Raw genomic sequence first — 12,027 nt, 5'->3', positions numbered from 1 at the left:
GGAACCACCCGAAGCTAAAGAGGGGTGGGCACTGCGTGGTTAGGGCCTCTGAGGAGGCCTCACGGAGATCCGTGCTACGCTCGCCTGCACTTGCGAACCAGGGTGACAATTTTAGGTGGGACCCGTGGCTCCTGGGCTGGTTCCGTGACCCCCTTCTCACCATGCATTCAAAGTCAACCATAACTTCCCCCTCTCTTCAAGGAGAGGTGACAAGCATGCCCGGGATTAATTCGTCATTTTAAAACAAACATGGCCTCTGGTTGGTGCCCCTGTGATAGAAAACTCAAGACTATTCTGGGGGCCCTTTCTGGGGACCTGAAGAGGAAGTAACAGGCTTGCCACCTACTGCTAGAACCACAGAGAACACAGTCCTCAACTACCCACCTCACCACCGAGGAATACGGCAACTAAATTTCCTGGTTGGCACACGGCAGTGATAACACATTCTTACAGTAGTGTCTATTTGCTCAGATAAACCCGAGAGGGTGCACGTTCGGACGCTGCTTCAATTAGTGGAACTTTACAACATGCAAGCAAGTACTTTGGGTGTTTCAGAAGCATGGCAATAATGACAGCCTTCCTGGTACACATCCGATGCTTTGAGAAGCAAATTAAGTGAAGCATTATTTGTATGGAGCGACTACAGACAGTGAAGAAAAACCCTCAAACCCTTCTGCAAGCATACGGTGCACTTCTGTGGGAAGTGAGAAGAAACCTGGGTGTGGGCCGGGCGAGGAGGGTGAGTCAGAAACATGCATCAGGAAGTGTGTTAGTAACTGTTTCTACTGAGGGTTACAGGGCCCAGGTCTCGGTTCAAAAGCTGCATCAGGGAGACCAGTCAGGGCACAAGGCCATGCCCGTGTTCCTGCCACCTCGAATTCTGTAGTCTGGAGGCTCTTGAGAGCGAGCATGCAGTCTATGTGTCTTCTTCAGGTTTTCTGAAGTTAAACTGGGTTAATACCATCAGCCCACACTTCCAGAAACTGGTATACCTTCATCTCTTTCAACCCCCGCATGTATTTGCCTTCTACGTCCTGAATCTGGTCCTTTAACTCATTCAGTTCCTAGGAATTGGCAAAAGAGGCAAATGACATCGGGGGGAGAAAAGTGAGCATGACCACAAAGAAAGAGAAGCCGTCCCCTAAATCTTTTCTACTTCTGGGTCGTTTCCCTCGTTTGGGGAGTCTGGGCAGTGATTTTCTTTTCTTCTCTCTTTTTTTAAGTGTTGAAGGAAAATAAAATGAATTTCAAAATCACAAAGCTTAAAACTGAAGTCTATCTCATATGATATTGTCACAAAATTTTACAAAATGCAGATCTATATCATTATGTTTTTGCACAATTTTTTATAAAACAGACAAAGGAGTTTCCAAAAGTGGAACAGGTTCTTTTACTCATATTTGATAGTTAAAACTCAGACTCTTTGGGTTGCTACCTGGTGCTAGATAGAGGAAAATACTAAAGGTGGGACTCAGCCGAGCTCCGCCCCTGCATTTACAGAGCCTCGCTCGCGTCTCTGCTCCGCACTCCTGGGGCCCGGCGTCTGGTCTGAGCTAGACTCTCAATACACGCTCGCCGAGCGAATGAACGGTGCTCTCAAGACTACGAGCAGAGACGACTCAGGATTGCAGCAAACTGCACTTGGACGCAGCAAAGGGACGGGCAAAGAGCCGCTGGTGGCCCAGGGAGGGCGCGCGGACGTTTTAGGAAGAGCAGCCCACAAAAACTGTCCTTACAAAGCACAGGACTCTGAAGGCACTTTTAGGGAGCCCAGACCCCGCCCTGGCTGATGCTAGATCCCTTCTCTAACCTCCCTGGCAGGTGGTCATCCAGCTTCAGATACCACCTGCAGCGGGGTTCCCTTTTCACCAGTTTTAATTAATAGAAAATTCTTCCCTCAACGAAGCCAAATCCCATCCTTGACATTTCCCCCTCGGGCCTTGGCTCTGCTCTCCAGAGGACAGCCAGTCTCTTGAGCTTCCTAATTACTTTTCCAGACAGTCCTGCCTTTGTCTCTTACATGCTCAGAGTGGCCCCCATCGAGTGGTGAGGTTGGAGCACAGAATGATGCTTACATTCCAGTGGGAGGAGAAAAAAAAATCACTAAAACACAACGATGATCTATTCGAGGCACAGTGTGCATACTACAGATAGAAAGGAGGGGCATATTCTAGGCAGGGGAGGGGGGACACTCAAAGGGCAGGGGAGTGTTGTCAGGAGCAGTTGAGTAATCTGGGGTCCAGAAAAATGGAGACTATTCCAGAAAAACGGAGACCACCTGTCTGTGCACGCCAGGTATACGGAAGGAGCCGAGCACCGCAGGGTGTGCCCGAGGGCCCAGGGAGGGCAGAGGGCACGGGTCTGCCCAGCCGGGGTGGGGCGGGCAGGTGCAGCAGCTTCTTGCGGGAGACCCAATCTGAGCTGGTCTTAGTGTGACTAGAACATGTGAACGTGGGGGAGACTGGACCCAGAAGAAAGATCCAGACCTTTACAAACTTATGCTCGAAGACCGATTTTCCTAAGAGGCTCCTCTAGGACACAAGTAGGTAGGCAGCCTTACCTTGATTTCCCTAATGGACGCCTCTGTGTCAACAGAGATGGAGGTGTCCCCACTTCCCCTCCGAGAGGTCCCGCCCAGGGAGGCCAGGGCGGCTGCAGACAGGCCGGGCAGGCTACGTGAGCCCTGCAAAGCCACAAGGTCCAAATGTGATTTCAGACAAAACCAGAGTCCCCTGCAAGTCTACTGTATGTTGTCAAATCTCCAGGGGCTTATGGAAAGCAATAAAGAGAGGTTCACTTTGAGGGGCCTCATGGAGACCTGGGAATTAGTCTGGGTCAACCCGAAGCTCATGCCTGGGTCCACGGTGGATGCCTCTGCTCTTTGCAGGCTTTAACACCCAGGCTGGAAGTGGCTCTGGGGGACTCCCTGGAGTTTGTGGTGCCACATGCACGCCCTGTTCACTCCCGGGTGGGCATCTTCATTCAAGGTTAACCAACGTATTCTCTTGTCAGTTTTGTCCATACACGTTGGGCCTCACGTGGTTTATCAACAACACAACATAAAGGCTTCCAGAGATTCCTTACCTTCTCGGTGAAATCTTTTTCTGGTCTCTCTTCCACCTGTGGAGGAAAATGGACAAATACGAAATAGTTAAGAGCATTAAATGGACAATATGGGTTTAGAGAATAAGATGGTAACACATTAGCTTCCTTTGTAATTTAAAAACTGCTTTGCCAACGAGACCCGCGGATCCGCTTCTGCCAGGCCATGCCGGGCACAGTGGTGGCTTGCAGGCAGCTCACGGTGCCACTGTGAACTTCACCGGGTGGTTTTTCAACGTTCGTAATTTCCACGGGAACACGACGTCTGAACGACATACACACCGACCGCAGGAAGAGCCTAATCAGGGATTTGTGAATGAACCAAATTGGCACAGGTTTCCTTCACAGCTTCCCACAGCCCTGCGTGTTGGTCCTGATGGGGGGGGGGGGCGGGTAATGATGACAAGCTCCAAGCCTGTTCCCCCCGCTGTTACTATGGTTACAGCCAGAGAGCAGGACCAGGCCTCTTGCTGCCTGGGTCTCTAAGGCAAGAGGAAGCAGCGGAGCCCACTGCAACTTTTCCTACTTCTCCTGAATAATGGAGCCGAAGTGAAGATTCTGGTTTAACCATCTTGGGATTGATGCCCAGAAGTGGGGAGCCGGCAGGGGGTGAAGGCACAGGAGAATCTGCCAGGTGAAAAGTGAGACCCCAGAATCTGGCTTTTCACGTGTCTCTGAGGCTGCTCTGTCCCTTCTTCAGGCAGGACTCTCGGGGGACCCAGAGCAGCCTGTGGGCCGTAGCTTTGCCCCCAAGGGAGACCCTGCACCTCGAAGGGGTCTGGGCGCCAACAGGCTGAGGCTGGCAATGGTGCCACGTCTCTTTGCTGAGCATCCCACAAAGGCCAACTTTCTTTTTTCTGCACATTGAGGGCTCCTTTCCACAAACCCACTGGGAAGCTCACAGAGGGTGAGAAAACCCCATGCCCACTTGTCTCCAAATCCTCTGGGGGAAGCTGACAACTAGCATGTCTCCGATCCTCCTTCCTGTAGCCCAGATGTTCTTAACTTTGACCTCCGTGGAGCCGACTGCAGACCACAGCTCTGCCTCGGCAGACCCGGTGGGCAGCCAGGAGCTCTGCAGGTACACTCGCACATTCAACCACAGACAGTCTGAACTCAGGTCGAGGAGTCCAAACAGAGCTGGCTGGGAGGATGTGGCGGAGTGGCTCACGGACACGAAAAACAGCCCATCATGAAGCTGGACTCGGGAGAGCATGAAGATGTGGGGCTAAGCACTGGTCGGGACACCGCAGAGTTCTGGGAAGACCAACACACCCTGTCTTGTGCCCACCCTGGGCCCACAGTGGGCTGGACGCTCAAGGCCTCACCAACCTGTCCCCCACTAACAGCTACCTTCTCTCCTCCAAACCCATCACACCTTCACCTTTCTCTTCGAGGGCAGGACACCTAAAGCAAATAGTAAAACGAGACCGCGAAGTGTAAGAGCGGATCAGCCAACCAAGCAGCTCAAATGGAATTCCCACAGAATATACTCGATTAATCCAAAAGGAGGTAATTTTCAAAACCAGCTCCTAGCTCAGCCAAGCTCAAGGGTCTCCTACTCAACAGATCCAAGTTCAGCCCCGGGGTCTCATTCCCAAAGCCACCCCATCTGGTCTCCCCGACAAGGCCCACACTTGGGTCTTCAGCAAGAACTCCCTATTTTCATCTCGCTGGTCTCCTTACTGTCCTAAGAGCAGGAGAAGAAACTAGAGTGAAGAGGCCCATCCCCAGGCTGGGGGGATGGATCCAAGAACAGACTGGCCTCACTCCCGGTTTGTTAAATAAGCCCTGGGGTGGGGGTGGGGGCTTTGGATGCTAGTCCCGCCCCGCCCAGAGGACTCTCCTTTCCGCTTGGCCACAGCTGGCTATCCTCCGAGGGCCCACGCCAGCCCGTGCGTCTCCCGCAAGTTTCCCAGGCAATCTCAGCCTGCACATGCCCTGTTCCACTGCTTGACGTGGACCAGTGACAGCCCATTACGGAGAGCTCACTCTCCAACCGTGTGCCATGCCTCCTGCCATTTGTTGGCATGTGTGTTTGGTAGTGTAAACACACACACCTAGAATTACTATTCTTTCTAGACGTGCATGCCACAGCAGCCTGAGGAGACGCTCCGGGGGGGGGGCTGAGGTGGCCTTCGGTCAAAATGGTTCTATCTCCTCGTCCCTGGCAGAGCCCCAGAGAGCCCGGGGCCAATGTTCTCACTGTGACGATTCCAGCACGTCAAGTGTGGTTCCTCTCTTCACTCGGGAATAAAAATATTCCTGAAAACTTCAAATCACTGAGGAAAAGCTGACTATGTATCAACTGGTGTGCAGGGGAATCAATGTATTAAGTCCCCTGGGCCCGAGGCCCTCACTCCCTAGAATCGCTTAGTTGGCAGGGCACGTACTCATGAGACGAAAACAAGGAAGGTAATGTAACTACTAGTCAAATAGGAAGAGCCAGCGGCACTGACTCTCAGTTACCGCCGAGAAGCTGGCTGCTCCTTGCCTCTGTGGGTTACACAGAATCTTTCCAAGTGCTGGTCAGCAGCAGGTAAATATTCTGTATACAAATGAAAGTCCAGAAATCCGCCTACAGAGATATCTGTGCCCGTAAAAGGAGGACCCCACGTTTTTTCAGTATTTCTTGTGATAAAGATGAGGAAGAACACAGACCAGACCAAAAACACTGTTTTGGGGGGGGTGGGGGGGCAGTCCTTTAACACTGCTGTGTTCTGCCTTGTTTCCCTCGATACCATCAACATAAATATTACTTTTGTAATTTGCAAAACATCAAATAAGGAAGAAAAAAACCTAAAACCACAGCTAGTTTTTTGGTTTTCAAAAAAAAGGTCTAAAAATAGTTTTAAAATAGTTTTAAAAAAGCCTTTGCTCAGAAATACATAATGGACCCAGAATGGGAAAATTTAGGCTGTGTTTTTAAGTAGAGACCATGCAGGGAAAAAAATGAAACTCTCAAGAGTTATAGCCAATCTCTGCTTAACCGCTGTTCCAATCTCTTGTGTACACATTAGGGTAAGTGCCCTTAGTCCGTTTCTGAACGACAAAGGATACGTGTGCTCACGGGCCTTTCTGAATTCCGAAGGACAAGGAGCCCCGGGGACAGCGACCCTGCAGCAAGGAGCTGCCGCAGTCCCGTTAGCTGCCACTAGATGGCAGCCTGTACAGACCTGGGCGGGGGTGCCGGGCGCTGTCCTAGTCGCTGTGTGACATGGTGTGGGGGAGGCCATGGAGCAGACCCGGGGCAGAGCAGGACCCAGGGGATGCCGTCAGGTGCACCTGCTGCAAGCCACTGAGGCCCATACCTGCGCGGGGCCTGGGCCAAGCCACGGGGCCTCCGTGAACACCGGCGTCCTGGTCCACGCCAGGGCAACGGGGCCCCACACCCGGCAGGCCTTCGCTTTGTCACTCCCCCGAACCAGCAATTCTAAACCTTTGCGGTCGGCGTGAAAACTTCACAGTAACAGATTTATGACGTGTGTGTACCAGCATTTTACAATCACAACCGAGTGTCCACAAAGACAGCTTTTAAAATCAACCAGAAATAGTCACTTCTAAACAATTTCTGTTGAATTTTAGATTTATGGCAACGCTTCCTTTCAAAAACAGGTGATCCAAGTAGCACATTAAGTATTTTATTAATTCCAACCTTCTGACATTGTGTCTACACGAGCATGCTACTCAGCCTCACTTCAACATCGAGTCTGCTGAGGCCTACAGTTCCCAGGCTTCCCTATCATCAGCCGGCCTGCCCACCTGCCCAGAGACAACACGACACGTGAGCATGGCTGGACCCTAGCAGAGAGGCCAGGCACAAAGGATCTATTCCTCACGGTGTCCCCAGCCTCCTGCTGGGCAACCCCAGGCCCCAGATGCAAAATGGGACCAGAGGAGCTGTGTCCGCACACAGTCCCTCTCAACAAACAAACTGACAATAGCGAACATTGCTCAGAAAACACCCATTTTAAGGGCAATCTTCCTTCAGATATAAATAGTAGTCAAGTCTTCCATTGGCGTGGAAATTTCGGGTTTTCATCCAATAATATTGACGTTCTCCTGACTTACCCTTGGACTCCTGGAGTCACACCATGACCTGTGTTTCCACCTGCTGCCCCTGCCTCTTCATACAACAGAAAACATCGGTCACTGCGGTCTTTTGTTTTTCTAGCTAAACGGGCTGGAGGTTCCAGTTTGTCACTCATGTTTTCTCTAAATACACACAGGAACATGAATCTGGGCTCCGCTCAGGACACCTCTGGTGGATGTGTCAGGAACACGGCAGCCTCTGCTGGATGCCCGGCAGGATTCTGGGGCCTGGATGACACAGGGGTGTGGGTGTCACCAGGCGAGGCCCTCCGCGCGACCACCAACCTCCCGATTCCAACTCTCAGAGCTTCCTGCATCTCTCCCGGGGAGGCTGCATCATATGCGTGCCCGTTTGTTGCCTGCCTGTCTCCTCCGGCCTATGCATCCCATATCTTGCTCACCACTGCAGCCCCATGCCTAGAACATTCTAGATTCTCAGTAAACACTGACTGAAGGAAAGAACCCCAGAGCTTCCTCAAGGGGAAGAGCCCAGACTTGTTGGAGAAGCACTTCCAGCTTATCTGCAGAACGGGAACAATGTGACTGAGGTCCTGAGGTGGCGCAGGCATCTGCTGAGAGGACCGAGGCCTGGGGGATGTCTTTGGGTGCTGAGGCACCTTTATTGTCTTCAAGTGGGAGGAGCAACCACTTCCTCCATTCTGGTTACGTTTGCTCTTTAAGAGTGCCCCCCTCCGGGGGGGGGCACAGGGCTTTCCTCCACACTCAGCCTTCCAGGGCTGGCCCTTGCCCGAGTCCTACTGCCTTCCCAGGGAGGCTCCTGTCCCCCGTCCACTCTCACACTCCCCTGGATCCACATTCCTGATGAATCAGCAGGCCACGGATCACTCCCCAGGAGCCAGGGGAGCAGCGGTGGGAGCCGTCGATGCCCAGATGGGGCGGGACAATGGCCAGTCCCACACAGCCCGCGAGATGCTGACCTTCGCTTGTGAAATGTGCCAACGGTAGGGCAGTCGGCTGACCTTCGTAAATGAGCGGTTGTCTCAGAGAAGAGATAAAGATGGTTTATATGTTTGTAGTGAACTGAAAAATCAGCTTGGCCACAGGCCTAATGGCGTCACTCACTCAGAGCTCTTCTGCCCACCTTCCCTTCAGAGCTCCATTGTGTTTCCTGTGCTGTAAACCCAGAGAACTAAACGAGAAAGAGCTTTAGGATCAGAGGGGCCCGGCAGCCCCAGTACCTGCTGCTTTTTCCCCTGACGGTACCTGGAGAAGCCCCGAGGACGGGCACAGCTGAGGCCAGGCCTCTCCCGGCCGGCCCGCCTTGCTCACCAGGTCCCGGGGACGCGGGCACGTTTCACGCCGCCTCTCTGGTTACGGTCACCCACGGAACCCGCTTTATGTGGGTACATTTTCCACAAATGTAGAAAGCACAGGACACCGAAATTTGTGTCTGATCTTGGCCACTTCAGTCTAAGCGACTAGACGAAGTCCCCTTATGCTGTGGCCTTGTCCTAATGTCTGAAGAGACCCAAAGCAGTGAAATAATCATGGCATTCATGGCTCCGTGCTTCCCGGGAGCTGCACCAAGGAGCTGGACCCAGGGGGGCTCGTGCTCCTTCGCAGGGCAGGCCAGGGCCACCTTCTGTCAACTGCAGATACTTCCCAAAACGTGACTGAGCGTGAGTGAGTATCATGCCTAAAGAAGACGATCTCCGTTAAATTTACCGTGGAAAAGTTTTCTTCCCAGTAGCTCCAAGGCTCCCCATGGATGAGTGTAACATGCGGTGCTACCACAGAATATGAAGGACACCGCACAAAGCAACTCGTCCGATTTAAAAACTGACGTCATGTGATATTGAACAATGAGTATCTTCCTATTCTTGCTGGGCTGGTCATCAGTGGAGCAATGAGCCCCTGGGCCCCGTGGGGCGCCTGCCACCACACCTTCCCGCACAGCCTGAGCGGTCAGGCCGTGGCTCGCCTAGCCTCCTCAGGGCTAGGCTCCAGGGGCTCTCATGGCCATGAAGGTGGCTGGTGGGTGCGTGAAACGTGGAGGCGGCAGGGACCGGCGCTGGTGTTTACAGAGCAGGCAGTCTTCACTTCCATGAAGAACTAGGCTCTCCTGTTTTAATCCTGGGCCCCTTGGTCTGTCTCTTGTTTCCTCATCCTCCATGTGTAAACGGTGGCCGGGAACACTCTTCCCCATCAGGAAAACGCCAGTGCAGGCCCAGGGATGACGGCTCTGGCCTTGGCCTTGGAGTCAGGGTCAACAGAGCACGGGGCAGTGTGGCTGCCCCACTCACAGATACGGGTTCAGCTGCCAGGGATCTGCAGAAGCGGATCCGGTATCTGCATTTGCATGAAACATCAAGGCTCGAAAAAGACTATCTAATTTAAAAAAGGAGCAAATCACCAGCAACCAACAGGTGCATCTATACCAGCAGGAAACCTCAGCTTGACGGCCTCTTCTCTGATGCCGAGGAACACTCCCTAAATTCCAGGCGTCTGCACATCTAACCCTGGTGCTGTATCACTAAGCTGAGAACCACATTCGAGCTTCTCTGTAACTGGGGACTAGGGCAAGAGATCCATTTTGCCGGCTTGGCTTTCTCGTAGTTGGGGTTTATCAAGGAGGGCGCCACTGGCCTTTGACGTGGCGATCCTCAGCCGCACGGCCTGGGCATGCGTACCACACAGCCCAGCGCCTGCCCACTGGACGTTGTGCCAGCCAGCCCAGGTGTCCCCCGGCAACTGCCCTGCACAGCCTTGTCATTAAAAGAACATACGGCGCCCTCGCACAAAGCATCGGATGAAGAGAAACCGTCTGAAATTGCAAAGACCCTGGGACAAACACGGACCACGGACACGGAAAGGGCAGGAACTAGCTGGAGAGGAACAGGAAGGCAGCTCTGTACTCTCCCCGATCCCGAGTAGTGCGAGAGCCAATGGCACAATGGCAGCACGGCCCTTCCTGGTGATTTTTTGTTCTAAAAACCGTCTGGGTCCAGTAACAGATGACATTACAAACAAAGTTAAAAGCCAATCCTTCCAACTTTTAAGTCATAAGAACCCCCACACATCACGTACCCGGCTACATTCCTCCCACTGTACAAAGCGTCCCTCCTCCCAGGCAGCCCCACGCACTAACTTCTTCCACGATCCTTTAGACATGTAGCAATGCGATTCTGCTATCACGGAATAGTAGTATTCTAAATTTGGAAGCATTTTTCCCAGTTGCGTTTCTGCTCAGACCTGGAGTAAGTCACAGAAAAGCCCTCCTACTTTACGCTGCGTTTGGGCCCTTTGGAGGCGGAGGGTTCCTTTTGCAGGACAGTGGAGTCAAGAGCATAAGGGGCAGGAGGGGGGAAGGAACAAAGCGGAAGGTAGCGGGGCAGGAGGCGCACTCACCACTGGGCTGGCCCGCGCCGAGCTGGCTCTGGACGAGGCTCGGGAGCTGGAGTTGAGGTGGCCGCCGTGCTCTGAGGGCTGCCCACACAGCCGCCGCCACGGGGACGCAGACAGAAACAAAGGGACAGGGTCAGCAGAGCTACAGTGAGCGCGGAGGTCAGCCGCACACCATGCAGAAAGGACAAGGGTGAGTGTGGAGAGCTGGCTCCCCTTGGAAAGGAAGGCTGTGTCGGCCACAGCTGCAAATACATGCCCACTAAGAACAGAAAAAAATTAGTCATAATATCAGAAGAACACAGGATTCTTGGTTAGTGAGAAGAAAGTAATACAAGGCATCCCGTTCAAGCCGGGCGTGGAGTCATGCCTGGTGCCGGCACAGAAAGCCCCCTTGGCCACGGGGAGATGACAGTTTCTGAGGCCCGGAGCGCCTGGTAGGGTGCTTGGCTTTTCAGCGGTGGGAAAGTTTGCTTCGTTGCTCTTTCCAGGGGAAAACAACGTAAGATCTAGGGCTCCTCCAAAGTCAGGCATGGCTTGTTTAAAGTGCCAGGTTACTGGTCGGGTTGCCTGAATGAAGGTTTTTTGTTTTGTTTTTTTTTAATCTGTCTCTCCACCTGCCTGAACGTTCTCTCTTCTGGCAAAAGAAAACACCGTAACTCACTGACCTGGAAGCGATGCCCTCTTAACTTTGACTTCTATTTACCTTTGTTCCGGTCCTACATAGATTTTTGTGTGTTTTTGTTTTAATCTTCCTTTCCTCTTGAGTGAGGTGGGCGAGGAGGGGAGGCAGGATTCAAACCCGACTGAGGGCCACAGGCACCCAGTGGATTGTGGCGTGGCCTCAGGGGGATAGTCCCAGAGTAATAGCGGCCCCTCCCCATCCAGCGGCCCCCCCCCCCCCCCCCCCCCCCGCTGAACACCAGGCATCCTGCCAGGCAGGGGCTGACTGTTCTCTCTGCTGCCCACACCACCCCACTGGGCCCTGCAGGCATTCTCCCTACTGCAAATTCTAGCAGGCACCTAACTGCAGAGGTGCTCGTGACTCCCATCTTAAACATCACCTTTTAGTTTGCACATTTTTCCACCAGAACGTAATCCCCTGAGGGCAGGTCTGTGTCTATTCTCTGCTGAATCCGCAGGGACCAGATGAGGCCTGACACACAGTGTAACCTCAAGAAATACTTGTTGAATAAACAATTTCAATTTCAGACTATAAACAGCCAGACCCACCCTACCTATTCATCATTCTTCTCATTCCTTTATCCGATTACGATTTACTACATAGTTAACACTTATATGGAACACATTGTTTCCGATGCACAGATAAATCTGCACACGCCGTATAAGACAGTCATTGCCACACTTGGCACACATAAGAAATTTACCACTTTTACTACTCTCAGCTTTTGCTTTATTATGCAACATAAAAGGAAATACTTAAGGTTAGTACTTTAAGAAAAGAATTTT

The 12,027-nt window shown here is 52.5% G+C and overlaps 1 protein-coding gene across 46 annotated transcripts in view; it reads right to left on the bottom strand.

Annotated features, from left to right (window-relative positions):
* Positions 1–12,027, bottom strand: part of LRRFIP1 (LRR binding FLII interacting protein 1) — a 141,826-nt gene that overhangs the window by 25,094 nt on the left and 104,705 nt on the right. For 23 of the 46 annotated variants that reach the window (XM_027588824.2, XM_027588826.2, XM_027588825.2 and 20 more), the window contains 4 exons: positions 10,564–10,641; positions 3,085–3,120; positions 2,561–2,683; positions 993–1,064 (listed from right to left, as the gene is read on the bottom strand). In XM_027588824.2, coding sequence (XP_027444625.2) covers positions 993–1,064; positions 2,561–2,683; positions 3,085–3,120; positions 10,564–10,641 — 309 coding nt within the window. The remainder of the gene's footprint in view (positions 1–992; positions 1,065–2,560; positions 2,684–3,084; positions 3,121–10,563; positions 10,642–12,027) is intronic. The other 23 variants (XM_027588803.1, XM_027588804.2, XM_027588805.2 and 20 more) reach the window with 5 other exon arrangements.

Source organism: Zalophus californianus, chromosome 3, assembly GCF_009762305.2.
Source record: "Zalophus californianus isolate mZalCal1 chromosome 3, mZalCal1.pri.v2, whole genome shotgun sequence".
NCBI classification, from domain to species: domain Eukaryota; kingdom Metazoa; phylum Chordata; class Mammalia; order Carnivora; family Otariidae; genus Zalophus; species Zalophus californianus.
Note: the sequence above shows the minus strand (reverse complement) of the source record. Positions and strands in the feature narration are given on the sequence as shown.